At 46.3% G+C, this 19,283-nt stretch overlaps 1 protein-coding gene across 9 annotated transcripts in view; it reads left to right on the top strand.

The window, feature by feature from the left end:
• Positions 1-19,283, top strand: part of syne1a (spectrin repeat containing, nuclear envelope 1a) — a 174,254-nt gene that overhangs the window by 86,182 nt on the left and 68,789 nt on the right. For all 9 annotated transcript variants that reach the window (XR_003873502.1, XM_029743658.1, XM_029743599.1 and 6 more), the window contains 18 exons: positions 87-263; positions 1,358-1,504; positions 2,226-2,351; positions 3,014-3,190; positions 3,449-3,714; positions 3,849-4,005; positions 4,170-4,568; positions 4,829-6,454; positions 6,983-7,338; positions 7,422-7,566; positions 7,744-7,962; positions 8,799-9,088; positions 9,247-9,412; positions 9,552-9,707; positions 10,043-10,195; positions 10,422-10,604; positions 10,978-11,115; positions 11,242-11,427. Coding sequence is in view for 8 of the 9 variants with exons in the window: in XM_029743658.1 (XP_029599518.1) it covers positions 87-263; positions 1,358-1,504; positions 2,226-2,351; positions 3,014-3,190; positions 3,449-3,714; positions 3,849-4,005; positions 4,170-4,568; positions 4,829-6,454; positions 6,983-7,338; positions 7,422-7,566; positions 7,744-7,962; positions 8,799-9,088; positions 9,247-9,412; positions 9,552-9,707; positions 10,043-10,195; positions 10,422-10,604; positions 10,978-11,115; positions 11,242-11,427 (5,067 nt within the window). In the remaining variant the exon portion in view is untranslated. The remainder of the gene's footprint in view (positions 1-86; positions 264-1,357; positions 1,505-2,225; positions 2,352-3,013; positions 3,191-3,448; positions 3,715-3,848; positions 4,006-4,169; positions 4,569-4,828; positions 6,455-6,982; positions 7,339-7,421; positions 7,567-7,743; positions 7,963-8,798; positions 9,089-9,246; positions 9,413-9,551; positions 9,708-10,042; positions 10,196-10,421; positions 10,605-10,977; positions 11,116-11,241; positions 11,428-19,283) is intronic.

Here is a 19,283-nt window from a genome sequence, read left to right as displayed (position 1 = left end):
GTCCACCATGTTCTTCAACCAAACCCCAAACCCCTCACTAACCCAAAGAGTGCTTGGCTCTGTTCCTCCTCTCCCCCCTGGTCCAGGCCATCATGGAGGAGATAGCAGGCTTTGAGGACCGCCTGGCTGGGCTGAAGGAGAGGGGAGAAGACCTGGTGGAGGGCTGCAGTGAGCGTGTGCAGAGCAGGCTGAGACAGCAGGTCCAGGCTCAGCAGCAAGGCACCCGAGACAGCTACTCTGCCATCTGCAGCACGGCACAGAGAGTGGGTACTGCAGGGGGTGGGGGGGGGGGGGGGGGGGGGGGGGGGGGGGGTGCCCACATTAAGACGTCCTTCAATTGAAATTATAATGAGGCAAATATATATAATTTTGTGCACAGACTACAACACACACCAACACAGCCTCTCCATCAACACTGCAGTAGCCCAGCCACTCACTTAATCCCAACCCATACAAACACCTAAACCTTCCTCCCAAGACAGCCCTTGACTGCCAACCAAATGTTCCTTGCCAAATAAGGCCCGCCAAAGCAGAGCACAACCACCAATGCCAACACAGACCAATAGTACCAGCCAAGCCACTATCTCAATCTTACCTTATTTCTCCCTCCTTGCTCTCCCCGTCAACTTGATTTTATCACTCTTGGCCAAAATAGCCAAATCGACTCTGTCATCTTGGCAAGCCCTATACCGCTCGTCCACACTGTCAACAGCTCACCTCCCAGTACAGCCCTATTCAGCCAATCTGCTAACCCGTGTGATCCAGCCACACTTTATCAACACCCTTCTGCCAATTCTACAACTGCCGATCCAGCCTTGCCATGCCATGCCATGCCTTCCAACTTAGTCCCGAACTCCCAGGCCTATATCCCTCTAACCCAGCCACCTTGCCAACCCTCGTACCCCCGCTGCCAACCCTGCCAGGCCTTGTGCCAACACATGTCTATCACGCATCATACCCCTCAGGGCTCTCATATTAACTATGTTAATCATGTCCTGCTGTTATTCTCTCCCCGTAGGGCAGCGACGCCTCTGCATTCAACACCTGTCAAACAAAACACTATTTAGCTATTTACCAGCCAGACGTTTATTGTTTATGAAAGGGACTTGGGAATAGAAGGGTTTTTGATTTATGGAAATGTGTTAATGTCTTTCATAGGGTGTTTTCTCTATCCATTACGATAGTTTTCCTGGCATAGGCCAGGGCATTGCAATGTATAAGAGGGTACTACTCACTGAATCTGTTTCATTTAGATAGACTTTCATCCATTTGATTTATTTTACCCCTCTATCTTTTCATCCATATATATATATAGCTCTCTCTTTCTTTCTTTCTCTCTCCCTTTGCTCTCCCCCAGGTGTACCAGAGTTTGGACCGTGAGTTGCAGAGGCATGTCAGTCTGCAGGATGCTCTGCAGCAGTGTCAGACCTGGCTGGTGTCAGTCTCAGAGGAACCAGAGCCCACTGCACATCTCCCTCTCAGCCTGGAGGAGGCGCTACAGCAGGTCACTCACCAACACTACACTTATACCTTCAAAGTGGCTTAGTCAAATCAGTAGCTAGTGTAAGGGTGCGTGCTGGCGGCAGGGAAGTCAGGCGCAGGAGACAGAACTTGTTATAAAACGGAGCAGTTTAATAATTGCTCAAAAACTCCGAAAACCAAAATATACAAAATAATACAAGTGGGTACAAAACCCGTCTCACACCAGAACATATCTTGCACATAGCTTACAAACAAACAATCACCGACAAGGACAATGAGGAGGAACAGAGGGTTAAATACACATGTAATGAATGGGATTGGAACCAGGTGTGATACAAGACAAAACCAAAGGAAAATGAAAAGAGGATCAGCGATGGCTAGAAGGTCGGCGACTTCGACCGCCGAACGCCGCCCAAACAAGGAGAGGGACCAACTTCGGCAGAAGTCGTGACAGCTAGTTACAATGCCTGTTCTGATATACTGTACACATTGAACTGGGATTACAGTATAAAACTGGTGAAATGGGGTTTTGATCATGTATAATATGTTATTATTAATATAATTATTATATATAATAATGTATATAATTATATATATAATAATGTATATATAATAATGTATATAATTTCATACTTCGTTTGCAATTGCAAATGGGAAGGTCATATTCAATTGAATAGCGCCATTCACTCCTGGAGTGTAATGGTTTACGTGTTAATGGGTCTCTCACCTGCTGTACTGTCCAGGTGAAGCATGAGCGGACTCTCCAGGAGCAGGCCAGTACCTACCTACAGCTGGTGTGTTCTACCTGTGACCTTTCAGAGCAGAGGGTGAGGGAGACCGCCCAAGACATCCAGCAGGTCAAACTACAGGTGAGTACATCTCAGTACGGTTCACTCGCACCAGCCACAGACTGCATTGGGAATGTATTGACCGGATGTCACGTTCGTCATACAGATGGGACCAAGGCGCAGGGGGATTGTGTATGCTCATCTTCCTTTTTTATTGAGAAGAAAACGAAACAAAACACTTAATCAAAACGACGACGAGAAACAGTCCTGTGAGGCACACAGCTACACACATACGGAACATCTACCCACAAAAACCCATGAAAAAACACCCCTACTAAATCTGACCTTCAATTAGAGGCAACAAGGAACAGCTGCCTCCTATTTGAAGGTCAACCCAATAAACTAAACATAGAAATAGAAAAACTAGAACGAACATAGAAATATACTAACATAGAACATTAACCAAAAAAACTAAAAACCCCGAAACCCCGAAACACATAAAACAAACACCCCCTGCCACATCCTGACCAAACTACAATAACAAATAACCCCTTTACTGGTCAGGACGTGACACCGGACATTGGTTTCTATGTGTCAATATGGCATTACAATGTCAGTCGATAAACATCAGCTGACAAACTGTACGACTGATTACCAGTGAATACTGTGTTTCAAGCATTATGCAACATTCCAATCCTTAACATACCTCAGACATAAAGCTTCCGTCTCCTCTGTGTATGTAGATCGAGGAGAGGATGCTGGTGTGTGAGGAGGTGGCAGAAAGCTGGAGGGACGTTCAGGAGCAGCGGGCTGATCTGGAAGCTCAACTCAGAGAGACAGAGCAGCAGCTGCAGAACCTCTCCAGGAGACCGGCTGAACTGGAGCCCAAGATCACCCAGAACCAACTGGATCAGGCACAGGTCAGTACTGGGTGTAGTCATCTGTTAGCTTATTTATACTGAATGGATGGATGGATGGATGGTTGACCTCTTGTGAAGTGTAATAGTTTAGGTGTTAATTGACCAGATGGATGGGTGGATGGATGGATAGATCAACACTTGCATTGTTGTTTCAGTGCTATCATGGCTACTGGCTCTAAAACAGTCTACCAGTCAAACACAATGACCTGAGCAGAAAGCATTGACAGTACAATACTAATACCATCTTCATTCTACCAGGAGTTCCTCCAGCAGCTCAGAGTGAGGCAAGTCGACGTCACCCAGCTGAGTGAGGCTGTGGCTGGGCTGACGGAGGGCCAGTCCTCCCCTGCCCTGGAGGAGATGGGAGGTCTGAGGAGGGCCTGGGAGGAGTTGGGGCAGAGGGCTGAGGAGCTGGAGGGGCAGAGGGGTGAGGACATGCAGAGGAGCGGGGAGTACCATGACTGTGTGGCTGCCGTAGAGGAACTCTTCCACCAGGTGTCCAGAGAGTGGGACTACCTGGCCAGGTATGACGAAGCTGGACACACAAACGCATGCATGCCAGACGCACACACACAAACACTCACACACACCGTTCAAAGTGTGGACTCATACAGTAATACCTCCTCTTCCTATCCCCCTCCCTGTTTGTGTGTCTCAGGGCGGACACAGAGAGCACCAGTGAGCACCTGGAGGCTCTGAGAAAGCTGTGTTGTGACTTGGAGGACCAGAGAGGAACTCTAGAGGAGCTGAGGGACCAGAGACAGGCTGTCCTGCCACGCCTCAGCCTGCTGGACAAGGAGCTGGTCAAACAACAGGTGCTGTAAAAATTCACTTCAGTTTGGTTAAACCTAGGTCAATTTCCCCTTTATTATCCTGCATGTGTTTTCCTGGTAATGTATGTGATCAATATTTAAGCACTGCCAACAATATCTCTTAATAACTATCCATGAGTTTCTACTAAATACTTTTCTATGTCCAGGTGGGCCACTTGGAGAAGCGTTGGTCCCAGCTGGATAGCCTGATCCAGGGGAAGATCCAGGACTCTTCCCAGACTCTGGAGGACCTTGGTCGTGTGGAAGCCCAGCTGAGGGAGGCCCGGGAGTGGATGGAGGAGCAGCGTCCTGCCCTAACATCAGCCCTGAAGACCAGCCCTCCTCCAGACCTGGCCCAGAGCTTCCTGTTCGACCACCTGAGTGTGTGTGTAGAGCTGGAGGCCCGGGGGCAGCTGCTGGGCCAGGCAGTGAGCGAGGCCCAGCGCGTGGCCTCTAGGCTGGGGCTGAGCGAGAGGAGACGCCTGCAGGAGCTGGTACTCCAGGCCGAGGGAGAAGTAGAGGCACTGGGGGCCAGGGTGAGCCAGCGGAGGAAGTACCTCAGCAAGGTTTGTTGTCATTTTGATGTTCATGTCTGTAATAGTCTTGTTTTAATTTACATACACTTTATTTTATTTATAGATTTTTCTGCAGTAGTGCTTAGTAGATTTATGAATATTTTTTTTATAATGTGGAACCTGCTCTCTCCTTAAAATTGTGGACTGATGGAATGGTGGTTTAAATCTCAATTATTTGAAGGCACTCAAATGAAAATATGACAAAAAAGAAAAGTGCTTTTTAAATAAAAAGTGTGATTGTTATTTTCTAGGCCTTCACAGAGCGGACCCAGTTCCTCCAGGCTGTGGGGAGGGCTCTGTCCTGGGTCCAGCAGCAGGAGAGGAAGGCTTTAATGGACGACCACGTGGCTCTCCTCCCTGACGACCTGACCAAGCAGGTGGTGACGTGTCGAGGGGTCCAGAGCGGCCTGCGGGCCTACCAGGGGGAGTTGGCCTCTCTGTGGGCCCAGGGTCGTGACCTGGAGAGGGACGCCACGGACCAGGAGCGGGGGGAGACCGTGACCAGGCTGGAGGAGCTCCAGAGGATCTTTGAGACGGCCTTCCAGAGAACCACCCATCGCCTGCAGGACCTGGACAGAGCCCTGACCTCCAGGAAGTACTTCAAGGTCGACCTGGATAGGACGTGTCACTGGCTGAGACGGGCAGATGGCGTTACGTTCCCCGAGATTGACTTCACCTGCAACGCCGATGACGATTCGGAACTGCAGGGTCGACTGGCGAAGTTCCAGAACGTTCTAGAGCAGGCGTCGGAATACGAGAACCTCCTTCTCATCGTCCAGAGGGTGGGGCAGGAGATTCTCCCCTCGCTAAACGAGGTAGACCACTGCTACCTGGACGAAAAGCTCAACGCCCTCCCTCAACAATACAACAGCATCCTAGCGTTAGCCAAAGAGAAGAGGGACAGGATCCAGCAGGCTATCCTAGAGAGAAAGGACTACGACTGCTTCTTCAATGTCACTTGTAGTGCATTGGAGGAGCTTCAGGAGCAGTTAGACGGTTTAACCAAACGGACAGTCAGTATTCAAGAACAGGAAGTTGTTCATCTCCGTGATGACCATAGAGATCTGTCTGAAAGCCTGGCTCAGCTCAGCCCTGCGGTGAGAGAGCTGAGGAGGAAGACTGAGGGGTTTCTCAGTAGGGGCCAACGATGCCACGCTGAGGAGACAGAACAGCTGGTTAACCTCCATGACAATCTGAAGAGGACCATTGACCAGAGACTGAAACATCTTGACGATTCATTGAAAACATTGGCAGAGTATAACGCAACATCAGCAAAACTAAACTCTGAGTTAAAGTCAGTGAAAGAGCAGTTCACTAGAATGAAGTCGGACTCAGACACCAAATTAGGTGGCACAGAGAGACTGGCGAGTCTTTACACACTGCTGGAAGATCTGGAAAGGATGGGCTCTCACCTGGAGAGACTCACCCAACATACAGAAGACATGGGATTGAACTGTGATCCTGCCGCCATCCAGGCCTCCAGAGAGGTAGTGACCTCGCATCAAAAAGAGCTGCAGTCCTTAAGGTCAGAAGTAAAAGGTTGTGTTACAGAATGTGAAAACTGTCTCAAGAAGGACAAAGAATTTGAGAAAGAGATTGGGCGGACATCAGATTGGCTGAAGAGTCTGAGGAAGAAGCTTGGGGAACCATTGACCCTTCCAGAGGTGAGGGTTGAGAGGGTAGAGGAGGAGGTCAGGAGACTGAAGGTGGTAGAGGAAGAGGTGCAGTCCAGACTGAGGGTAGCAGATGCCATGGGCAGCAGGGAGAAGCAGAGATACAGCAGTAGAAACGAGGCCTGCCCTGCCCATGTTGAGGCTAACCTAGAGGAGCTGGCTAAGCTGAGGGCTGACGTCCAACAAGCACTTAGAACCAAGCAGGTAAATGTACTATACTATTGTGTAATGTATGTGTACACACTGGATCTAAAGATAATGTTAAACATGAGCATAAGATATCAAATCTAGTTTTTTTATGATGTTGTAAATCATAACTGTTGGCTGAAGTAGCTGAAAAGTGAGCCTTGTTTTTACATAAACCTAGTCTATCATTGATGATTTGACTCATCTGTAATAACCTCTCCCCCATGTTATCAATATTAACAGGCTTTGTCTGAAAGGACATTCATAACAGACCAGTTAAATTAATATTGTCATGATCTCGCGATAAGTACTTCAATTATTTATCTGAGTAGTCTCATGATGATTTAATCTGTCCTCCTAGTGAATTACTTATCCTGGACACATTCATCCCCTGATAACTGATACATTCTCTCATTAGCAGTGAGTGAGTGGTTTGCTACTCATTATCCTCTTGACCTTTGGCATACAGTAAGCACTTTTTAACTGGGAATAGATTACTTTCCAATGAAAAGTCCAACACATTCATTCATTTTGTATGGACTTTAGCTGAGCCTGGATCAGACTCTGTCCCTGGTCCAGAGGCACCAATCCACCCAGCAGTCAGCCCGCAAGTGGCTTGACGAAGCTGGGGCTTTTCTCCAGAGATCCACCCTGGGAATAGAGCTGGAGAGCCAGACAGAGAGCCTCAGGGAGCTGGAGGAGATCTCAGCCCAGGAACCAGCCTTCATGGCTAAACTAGAGGAGCTGGAGACCCTGGGTGCTCAGCTGGATGATCTGGTGGGGCTGGGAGTGACGAAGGAGATGAAAGAAAGTGAAAGAAAGAAAGAAGGTGTGGAGGTAATGCGACAAAAAGGGTCAGAGGTCAAAGAGCAGCTGAAGGGTTACCGGGAGGATCTGCAGAGGTAAGGTCTCACATGGTGTGAGTGTGCGGTGCGTGCGTGTGTTACAGAATCTAACTGCTCTAAAATGAATGTGTCATCTGTAGCTGTGCTGCTCAGTGGAGCTCCTTCCAGACGGAGAGAGAGGAGCTGATTGGACAGATGAATGAAACAGGAAGTATGATGACTGCGTTCCCCTCGGCTAAGGCAGCCAATAGCCAGGAGGCTGAGGACAAACTCCAGAGTTACAAGGTAAGCTATGACTGTTTATCACTTATTATCAATGTTTTCTTTCACTGAATTTCTGTAATTTCTGTTGTAAATTTGTGGAAGTTCTGACCTCTGATTTCTTCTGCTCTCTCTCTCTCTCTCTCTCTTCTCTTCTTGCAACTTAAACTTCCCTCCATCTCTCTCGTCTCATCTCTCTAGTCTCTGGTAATTCTGATTGATGTGTGTGAACCCACACTGACTGGCCTGAAAGAGAAGGCCACAGATTTGGCTCTGGTTGGGTCTGAGTCCAGCAAAGCTGCTATTGGTCACTCTGTGTCATCTTTATGTCAACGTTGGACCCGCCTGCGCAGCGTGGCACGAGCCCAGGAGAAAGCGCTGGAGGACACAGCACGGGACTGGAGGAGCTTCAGGGAGAAGGTAGGAGATCTGTCTATATCAACATGCAGTATGTATATATTAGCTTGGGAAAATGTAGTTATTGTAGGTTCACAAATGTAGTATTCCAGCAGGCACATTGGCAATTTGAACACTTTAGGCTACCTGTGGTTTTCAGCAGCTAACAGCTTCAGTCCATGTATTTTCAAATACATTCCATAAAACAGTGCTCCCCTTGTTGATACTTTTGAGGAGTGGGTTGTGGCTCAGCCTTGTTGCCTCTGAGATCAGTAGTTACTCTAAGAATTCGTACTGCTGTGGATTTTGGTCACTTCTGTTGGATGTTAGCTCAGATACAGCCACTACTCAGTGGGTGTACACTGATGTAATTCTAGGCATCAGGCCAGCGATGAGCTCCCGCCAAAGCCTTCCATCCACTTCCAACTCACAAGGGCTCCCACAAAGCGCTACTCTTTAACAGGAAATGATGTCATCAGATAGGAAATGCTCACATCCTTTGATGTGACGTGTTCTTGTTGCCCGGGGGCCTTTCTTTGGGGCCATTGTTCAACTGGACATGACATCACCGTTATAAATGACTGGGTCAGTTTCCTGCGGCTGGTTCTATGCACCACAACAGGAAGAACAAGGACAACACAAAAGGACTTAAAGAAATAATGAACTAGAAGAGAGAAGTAACCACCGAGCTCCAGAGTGTTGGTCTAACCTAATCAGTACACTGTTGTAACATAATTAACAATTGCTTAACAAGTACCTTGGCTAACATGTCACAAAATATACATTTCTACTAAAAACGTTCCTGAATTTCTATTGACATGTTTCTGTTCAGCATTAAATATTTCTGCCTCTGTCCTCAGATGGAAAAGGTACGGTCTGTGTCAGTAGACCTCCATGCTCGTGTTCCAGACAGCACAGTGGAGAAGGCAGCCACCAGGGCGGCGCTACAGAACCTGTTGGAATACCATGACACCTTCAGCCTGGAGGTGGAGAGAGAGCAGTCAGCCCTGGCCCTGCTGGGGCAACACACACTCAGCCTGATAGGAGAGGACCAGGAGGAAGAGGATATGGAGATGGAGAAAACTGACAAGACTAGAGAAGAGACACCTTGTCTGAAGGAGATCAGGAGTATGCTGGAGATATATGAGAGGTAAGCGGGGGGGGGGGGATTCTGCATTGGCTAAATGTATTCTATTGGTTCTACTAAATTATCGCTACTGTGTTGACGGTGAAGGAGGTTTGAGATGAAAATCACATTTCTATGTAATAAGACAGTGAGGTTTCATCTTATGTCATGTGTGTCCCCAGCCTGGTGCTGCAGGTGCGTGGTAGCAGGGCCCAGGTGCAGCAGGAGCTGAGGGAGAGGGAGGAGGTGGAGAGGGAGCTAGGACTGGTGAAGGGATGGATCCAGGACACTAGGGGACTGCTACTGAGCCCTTCATCTGACCTGGACTCACTGCTGCATGAGCTAGAGGTACGTGTATAGACTCACAATCGCAATCACACACACACACCCACACACAGACCGCTTGACCTGTTTAAAGGCACACTTTTTTCCATATCCAAAAAGTCTGCAGCCAGTAGTAATCCCTTATTGTCAATCTATCACACAGACAGCCCATGGTGAGGTCATCAGTAGGCGCCAGAGTGTGGAGAGGATGGTGGAGCTGCAACAGAACAAGTACCAGGACCTCCAGACAGCCTTGCCCTCTGAACTTAGCATGCAGCTGGCTGAGGTGACACTTGCCCTGGGCTCCGCTGAGGACCAGGTACCCTCCTCCTCTGGAACTAGTGTTGGCTTCCATACTCTGTCTATGGGTGATCTTAGTTAGTTAGTTAATAAGTTAGTTGGTTATACTACTGATTATATAAATCTGTTGTAATTAAAATTTATATTCTTAGATTAGACCTAGATACTCTGTGGGTCTGACAGTTTTGGTGGTTCTTCTTGTATTTGTTCTCTAGGGGGCACTCTGACACAAGCTTTTAGGAAATGTGTTGTGGCATAATAATGAAACAAATCAGAGTTCAATAGGAGATTATGGCACCCTTATAAATGGCCATGAATATTCTATCATTCTAATATCTGCCATGACTGTTCCAGGTCCAGTCGAGGGAGCGAGAGGTGCAGCAGACCAGAGATGTGAAGGAGGACTTTAGTTCCAGACTGCAGGACATTGAGGGGAAGCTGAAGACCATCTCTTTGAAAATCAGTGAGAAGGCTATAGACCTGGAGCAGGCCAAGGAGGAAACCAAGGTAATTAGCCCTCATTAAACTGGCATCACATTTTCAGACATTAAGGTTAATGATTGGTCTATAGGGGTATTAGTGAAGACTTGGAATGACAAGAGCTGCCCCCCTGCTTTCAAGTGACCCACTTCTGTGAGTAATACTCCAGATGGGATTCTTATACCTCCTCCCTCACCCCATCCTCTTCCCTCTCCCCCTCTTCCTCTACCTCTCTACCTCTCTCTCCCTCTAGTGTCTGTGTGAAGAGTGTGAGGGTTGTGGTCGCTCCCTGGCTGAGCTGGTTGTAGCAGTACAGGAGTTTGGGGACCAGAACCCTCTACTGTGTAAGCAGCTGGGAGACGCCCTGACCAGACTGGCTGAGGTCCAGCGCCTCACCACACAACAGGCCCAGGAACGGGCCAACCAACTACACAAGGTCAGATGTCAATCCGTATCTGTCATCAATCTTAACTCTTCCATTAGGCAATAAGCTGTGGTAGCATGACTTCCTAACATATAGGGCGGCAGGTAACCTTGCAGTTAAGAGAGTTGAGCCAGTAACCAAAAGGTTGCTGGTTGGAATCCCTGAGCCTACTAGGTGAAAAATCTGTTGATGTGCCCTTGAGCAAGGCACTTAACCCTGATTGCTCCTGTAAATCACTCTGGAAAAAAGCATCTGCTAAACAATAAAACAAAAAAATGTATATGGCGATGACAATGATATTCAGAGGAGTATGTCTCTCACTCTCCTCCTTCTCTCCTCTCTCCTCACCTCTCCTTTCTCATGTCCCACCCTGTGTGCTGAGCAGGCAGAGCAGCAGCTGGAGGAGTATAAGGGGATGCGGCAGTTCCTCCTGGGCTGGGCTGAGAAAGCAGAGACCCTGGTCACTGGCAACATAATCTGGAGCTCCGCCTCTCAGATTCAGGAGCAAATCAGAGCCCACCAGGTGGGTGTCTCATTATTGAGTGACATAAAGGGCAGCCAGTCAGGTTCTTTAGTGTTGTCCATAGCCTGAGTGATGTCTGTTTAGAGCTCCATCTATCTCTACCGCTCTGTGTTCCCATGGTGATAGGCGGTGCTGCGAGAGTGTCATGGTCTCAATGGTGACCTGGAGGCCATGGGGGAAAGGGAAGGGCAGCTGGGGGAGGTGCTACAGACGGAGGGGTGGAGCCAGAAGGTGAAACAACTGAGCAGATGCACCGAGGAGTTGCAGCAGACCGCAAAGACACGCCTCCAGAGCCTGCAGGATGCCGCCAAGGTAACTAACACAACCTGTCATTATTTAACCAAGGTAACACACCTGTTATTAAAACTGTCGTGACTTGAATTTAACGTTAATCTGAAGACTGTTATTTATCTAATCAAATAACTATGTTTAATTGTTACCTGATTAAATTAAGCGGTTATTTAAAGAGTTACCCTCTCCCGAATTAAACTCTAAAAGGTTTACCTATCACATCTATAAACAGTCAACTTATTAATCATAACCTCGTCTCATATCCTCATTCTGAACAGTCGTAACCTCCTTGCATCTGCAATAACCCGAGCCTTACTTATGATTCAGTACTACACAAATTGGTTTAATTATTTATTTACTAGCTAATTAAATGGTAACACAGGATAAACATACACACTTAATACGTTAAAACAGGTCCCTAGAGGACTGACAACAATATGGCTGCTTGTTCCAAAAGACCTGGAAAGGGCAAGAGAGAGAGAGAGGGACAGAAAAACTTATTAAGATTGGTACATTTAGAAACTACTCTCACTAACAGTAATCATATGCTTTGCACACGAACCACCACCCTCTTTGAGTAAGAAATCATGTATGTATTTACGTGAAATTCCTGTGGTCGCTGTGTATCTCTCTTGGAACTGTTCCGCCTTAGAAAGGGGGTTGGGCCTTTTCGTGGCACACTTGTAAGGCTCTGTAGTTGTCCAGTATCCGGTGACTTGTGGTGTAGTCCTGAACAGAACTACAGAGTCTATTTTCCTTCCATTTGCTCTTGAAGATGCTTCTTTAAAGATGGGCTAGTCAACCGGATCAATGGTTCCCAGTGGGGTGATGAGAGTAGAGTAATACTATGGTTTAAGCAGAGTAGTAGGATGGTCATACTTAAATTCTCTTTTGAAGATACTTTACTTAGGACAGCTAATCAGCCGTACCAGTGATTGTCCAGGAGGTGAGTTTATCGTCTCTACCTTGTGTTGAGATTAACCTCTCTAGGGTATGTGGGACGAAATCGTCAGCCAGTGGAATCCCGTGGCGCGTTATTCAAATACCTTAGAAATGCTATTATAGAAATGCTATTACTTCAATTTCTCAAACATATGACTATTTTACACCATTTTAAAGACAAGACTCTCGTTAATCTAACCACACTGTCCGATTTCAAAAAGGCTTTACAACGAAAGCAAAACATTAGATTATGTCAGCAGAGTACCCAGCCAGAAATAATCAGACACCCATTTTTCAAGCTAGCATATAATGTCACATAAACCCAAACCACAGCTAAATGCAGCACTAACCTTTGATGATCTTCATCAGATGACAATCCTAGGACATTATGTTATACAATACATGCATGTTTTGTTCAATCAAGTTCATATTTATATCAAAAAACAGCTTTTTACATTAGCATGTGACGTTCAGAACTAGCATACCCACCGCAAACTTCCGGTGAATTTACTAAATTACTCACGATAAACGTTCACAAAAAACATAACAATTATTTTAAGAATTATAGATACAGAACTCCTTTATGCAATCGCTATGTCCAAATTTAAAATAGCTTTTTGGCAAAAGCACATTTTGCAATATTCTGAGTAGATAGCCCAGCCATCAGGGGCTAGCTATTTAGACACCCACCAAGTTTGGCCCTCACCAAACTCCGATTTACTATTAGAAAAATTGGATTACCTTTGCTGTTCCACGTCAGAATGCACTCCCAGGACTTCTACTTCAATAACAAATGTTGGTTTGGTTCAAAATAATCCATAGTTATGTTCAAATATCCTCTGTTTTGTTTGTGCGTTCAAGACACTATCCGAAGGGTGACGAAGGGTGACGCGCCCGACGCGTTTCGTGACAAAAAATTTCTAAATATTCCATTACCGTACTTCGAAGCATGTCAACCGCTGTTTAAAATCTATTTTTATGCGATTTTTCTCGTAAAAAAGCGATAATATTCCGACCGGGAAACCCTGTTTTAGTTCAAAGACGAAAAAATAAAAACATGGTGTTGCCTCGTGCACGCGCCTCAGTCTCATTGTTCTCTGATCGACCATTATCCAAATGCGCTAGTGTTTTTCAGCCAGGGCCTGCAAAGACATCATTCACCGGTTTGCCGCCTTCTGAGAGCCTATGGGAGCCATAGGAAGTGTCACGTTACAGCAGAGATCCTCAGTTTTCAATAAAGAGAGTGTAGAAGCCCAAGAAATGGTCAGACAGGCCACTTCCTGTAAGGAATCTTCTCAGGTTTTTGCCTGCCATATGAGTTCTGTTATACTCACAGACACCATTCAAACAGTTTTAGAAACTTTAGGGTGTTTTCTATCCAAAGCCAATAAATATATGCATATTCTAGTTTCTGGGCAGTAGTAATAACCAGATTAAATCGGGTACGTTTTTTATCCGGCCGTGCAAATACTGCCCCCTACCCTAGAGAGGTTAAAAGTTCCACTTTAAATGTGTAGCTGCAGCTTCACGCTTTTCTGGTCAAGTATGTTAATTTCTTAACCCATAATTGTATACAGTTTGTTCGAAAGGGGCGCTTCCGTCAGGCTGACACGCTCTTTGACCTCACTCGGGGGCGTGACTTGTCACTAGTACAAAGTTATGTAAAACAAGTATCTCTTATAGTTTCTCAAATCACTTCCCTCTCTTAACAAAAACACTTTCATCATTTTTCATATAACATGCACAATGCAGAGGGTGGAAACTTCGTACATGTAGTGGGTATACTTTCCAAGTCACAGTATTTCCTTTATAAGATTTTTAATGACATCACAAAATAACAAACAAAATGACATTAAATCAAATCAAAGTTTATTTGTCACGTGCGCCAAATACAACAGGTGTAAACCTTACAGGGAAATGCTTACTTACAGGCTCTAACCAATAGTGCAAAAAAGGTATTAGGTGAACAATAGGTAAGTAAAGAAATTAAAACAACAGTAAAAAGATAGTGAAAAATAACAGTAGCGAGGCTGTAAAAGTAGCGAGGCTACATACAGACACCGGTTAGTCGGGCTGATTGAGGTAATATGTACATGTAGATATGGTTAGGGTGACTATGCATATGATGAACAGAGAGTAGCAGTAGCGTAACAGAGGGGTAGGCGGGTGGTGGGTGGCGGGACACAATGCAGATAGCCCGGTTAGCCAATGTGCGGGAGCACTGGTTGGTCGGGCCAATTGAGGTAGTATGTACATGAATGTATAGTTAAAGTAACTATGCATATATGATAAACAGAGAGTTGTAGCAGCATAAAAGAGGGGTTGGGGGGTACACAATGCAAATAGTCTGGGTAGCCATTTGATTACCTGTTCAGGAGTCTTATGGCTTGGGGGTAAAAACTTTTGAGAAGCCTTTTTGTCCTAGACTTGGCACTCCGGTACCGCTTGCCATGCGGTAGTAGAGAGAACAGTCTATGACTGGGGTGGCTGGGGTCTTTGACAATTTTTAAGGCCTTCCTCTGACACCGCCTGATGTAGAGGTCCTGGATGGCAGGCAGCTTAGCCCCAGTGATGTACTGGGCCGTACGCACTACCCTCTGTAATGCCTTGCGGTCGGAGGCTGAGCAATTGCCGTACCAGGCAGTGATGCAACCAGTCAGGATGCTCTCGATGTTGCAGCTGTAGAACCTTTTGAGGATCTCAGGACCCATGCCAAATCTTTTTAGTTTCCTGAGGGGGGATAGGCTTTGTCGCGCCCTCTTCACGACTGTCTTAGTGTGTTTGGACCATTTTAGTTTGTTGGTGATGTGGACACCAAGGAACTTGAAGCTCTCAACCTGCTCCACTACAGCCCCCTTGATGAGAATGGGGGCGTGCTCGGTCCTCCTTTTCCTGTAGTCCACAATCGTCTCCTTAGTCTTGGTTACGTTGAGGGATATGTTGTTATTCTGGCACCTCCCAGCCAGGTCTCTTACCTCCTCCCTATAGGCTGTCTTGTTGTTGTCGGTGATCAGGCCTACCACTGTTGTGTCGTCGGCAAACTTAATGATGGTGATGGAGTCGTGCCTGGCCATGCAGTCGTGGGTGAACAGGGAGTACAGGAGGGGACTGAGCATGCACACCTGGGGGGCTCCAGTGTTGAGGATCAGCGTGGCAGATGTGTTGCTACCTACCCTCACCACCTGGGGGCTGCCCGTCAGGAAGTCCAGGATCCAGTTGCAGAGGGAGGTGTTTAGTCCCAGGAACCTTACCTTAGTGATGAGCTTTGAGGGTACTATGGTGTTGAACGGTGAGCTGTAGTCAATGAATCGTTTTCCCACATACAGTGAGGGAAAAAAGTATTTGATCCCCTGCTGATTTTGTACGTTTGCCCACTGACAAAGAAATGATCAGTCTATAATTTTAATGGTAGGTTTATTTGAACAGTGAGAGACAGAATAAAATTTAAAAAATCCGGAAAAACGCATATCAAAAATGTTATAAAATGATTAGCATTTTAATGAGGGAAATAAGTATTTGACCCCTCTGCAAAACATGACTTAGTACTTGGTGGCAAAACCCTTGTTGGCAATCACAGAGGTCAGACGTTTCTTGTAGTTGGCCACCAGATTTGCACACATCTCAGGAGGGATTTTGTCCCACTCCTCTTTGCAGATCTTCTCCAAGTCATTAAGGTTTCGAGGCTGACGTTTGGCAACTCAAACCTTCAGCTCCCTCCACAGATTTTCTATGGGATTAAGGTCTGGAGACTGGCTAGGCCACTCCAGGACCTTAATGTGCTTCTTCTTGAGCCACTCCTTTGTTGCCTTGGCCGCGTGTTTTGGGTCATTGTCATGCTGGAATACCCATCCACGACCCATTTTCAATGCCCTGGCTGAGGGAAGGAGGTTCTCACCCAAGATTTGACGGTACATGGCCCCGTCCATCGTACCTTTGATGCGGTGAAGTTGTCCTGTCCCCGTAGCAGAAAAACACCCCCAAAGCATAATGTTTCCACCTCCATGTTTGGGATGGTGTTCTTGGGGTCATAGGCAGCATTCCTCCTCCTCCAAACACGGCGAGTTGAGTTGATGCCAAAGAGCTCCATTTTGGTCTCATCTTACCACAACACTTTCACCCAGTTGTCCTCTGAATCATTCAGATGTTCATTGGTAAACTTCAGACGGGCATGTATATGTGCTTTCTTGAGCAGGGGGACCTCGTGGACGCTGCAGGATTTCAGTCCTTCACGGCGTAGTGTGTTACCAATTGTTTTCTTGGTGACTATGGTCCCAGCTGCCTTGAGATCATTGACAAGATCCTCCTGTGTAGTTCTGGGCCTATTCCTCACCATTCTCATGATCATTGCAACTCCACGAGGTGAGATCTTGCATGGAGCCCCAGGCCGATGGAGATTGACAGTTCTTTTGTGTTTCTTCCATTTGCGAATAATCGCACCAACTGTTGTCACCTTCTCACCAAGCTGCTTGACGATGGTCTTGTAGCCCATTCCAGCCTTGTGTAGGTCTACAATCTTGTCCCTGACATCCTTGGAGAGCTCTTTGGTCTTGGCCATGGTGGAGAGTTTGGAATATGATTGATTGCTTCTGTGGACAGGTGTCTTTTATACAGGTAACAAGCTGAGATTAGGAGCATTCCCTTTAAGAGTGTGCTCCTAATCTCCGCTCGTTACCTGTATAAAAGACACCTGGGAGCCAGAAATCTTTCTGATTGAGAGGGGGTCAAATACCTTTTTCCCTCATTAAAATGCAAATCATTTTATAACATTTTTGACATGCGTTTTTCTGGATTTTTGTTGATATTCTGTCTCTCACTGTTCAAATAAACCTACCATTAAAATTATAGACTGATCATGTCTTTGTCAGTGGGCAACCGCACAAAATCAGCAGGGGATCAAATACTTTTTTCCCTCACTGTAGGTGTTCCTTTTGTCCAGGTGGGAAAGGGCAGTGTGGAGTGGAATAGAGAGCGGTATGCAAATTGGACTGGGTCTAGGGTTTCTGGGATAATGGTGTTGATGTGAGCCATTACCAGCCTTTCAAAGCACTTCCTGGCAAAGGACATGAGTGCTACAGGTCTGTTGTCATTTAGGCAGGTTGCCTTTGTGTTCTTGGGCATAGGGACTGTGGTGGTCTGCTTGAAACATGTTGGTATTACAGACTCAATCAGGGACATGTTGAAAATGTCAGTGAAGACACCTGCCAGTTGGTCAGCACATGCCCAGAGCACACGTCCTGGTAATCCGTCTGGCCCCGCAGCCTTGTGAATATTGACCTGTTTAAAGGTCTTACTCACGTCGACTACGGAGAGCGTGATCACACAGTCGTCCGGAACAGCTGATGCTCTCATGCATGCCTCAGTGTCACTTACCTCGAAGCGAGCATAGAAGTGATTTAGCTCGTCTGGTAGGCTCGTGTCACTGGGCAGCTTGCGGCTGTGCTTCCCTTTGTAGTCTGTAATAGTTTGCAAGCCCTGCCACATAAGACAAGCGTCAGAGCCGGTGTAGTATGATTCAATCTTAATGTTCTATAGATCGCCTCTGACCATTCCCCACGTTCTATGTTAGAGATTTTGTTCCAGTATTTGCTTTGAACGTGTTAGAGTTTCGTTGGGAAAAAGTATCTTGAAACAAAGGACATTCCTTTGGTGAATATTGGAGAGGGAGGGCTGAATGTTCTTTCCTTGATTTACGACAGGACGTGAGTTGTTAATCCCATCTAGTTCTTTCCTCTCCTCTCTGTGGGTGAGAGGGGTCTGAGTGAAGTTATTCATTACAAACCTGATCTGACCTATTTGTATTCTCGTGGACAGTCATGACAGAATCCACAAAAAACAATAAAGCCTGTACTTACACCACCCAGTCACCTTTTTATAACCTCACAACGTACCTGTCATTATTACCAACCAAATGTGTCCTAATAGCACCCGGACCCCTTTTCACAACCTGGTAACATGCCTCAGTGGTGTAGAGTTTTTGCCCATCAGTTAACCCACCTTTTGTGGAAAAATGAATTTAAAGTATAGGGAGCGTACTTTTTTCAACGCGACACTCGATCAGAATTTACCCACCAATTTCTTTTTTCACCACCACATCACTGATTATCCTGTAATTATACACCATTATGTTGTGCAACATTCTGCCAGTCCTTACCCATGATTTTAATGCTGTGTCCCATCATGGTCAAGGAAAGTAATTCATTAACTTATACTGAACAAAAATATAAACGCAAAATGCAACGATTTCAACGGGTGCCGGGCCCACCCAATCGGAATGAGTTTTTCCCCAGAAAGAGCTTTATTACAGACAAATACTCCTCAGTTTCATCAGCTGTCCGGGTGGCTGGTCTCAGATGATCCCGGCGGGTGAAGAAGCAGGATGTGTAGGTCCTGGGCTGGCGTGGTTACACGTGGTATGCGGTTGTGAGGTCGGTTGGATGTACTGCCAAATTCTCTAAAATTAAGTTGGAGGCAGCTTATGGTAGAGAAATTAACATTCAATTCTCTGGCAACAGTTCTGGTGGACATTCCTGCAGCCAGCATGCCAATTGCTCGCTCCCTCAAAACTTGAGACATCTGTGGCATTGTGTTGTGTGACAAAATTGCACATTTTAGAGTGGCCTTTTATTGTCCCCAGCACAAGGTGCACCTGTGTAATGATCACGCTGTTAAATCAGCTTCTTGATATGCCACATCTGTCAGGTGGATGGATTATCTTGGCAAAGGAGAAATGCTCACTAACAGGAAGGTAAACAAATGTGTGCACAAAATTTGAGAGAAATAAGCTTTTTGTGCGTATGGAACATTTCTGGGATTTTCTATTTCAGCTCATGAAACATGGGACCAACACTTGACATGTCGCCTTTATATTTTTGTTCAGTATTGTATGTGGGTACTTACTGTATTAAGTTAATGGCAACATCACACAAACCCAGACT

This window comes from Salmo trutta, chromosome 1, assembly GCF_901001165.1.
Source record: "Salmo trutta chromosome 1, fSalTru1.1, whole genome shotgun sequence".
Taxonomy (NCBI): Eukaryota; Metazoa; Chordata; class Actinopteri; order Salmoniformes; family Salmonidae; genus Salmo; species Salmo trutta.
Note: the sequence above shows the minus strand (reverse complement) of the source record. Positions and strands in the feature narration are given on the sequence as shown.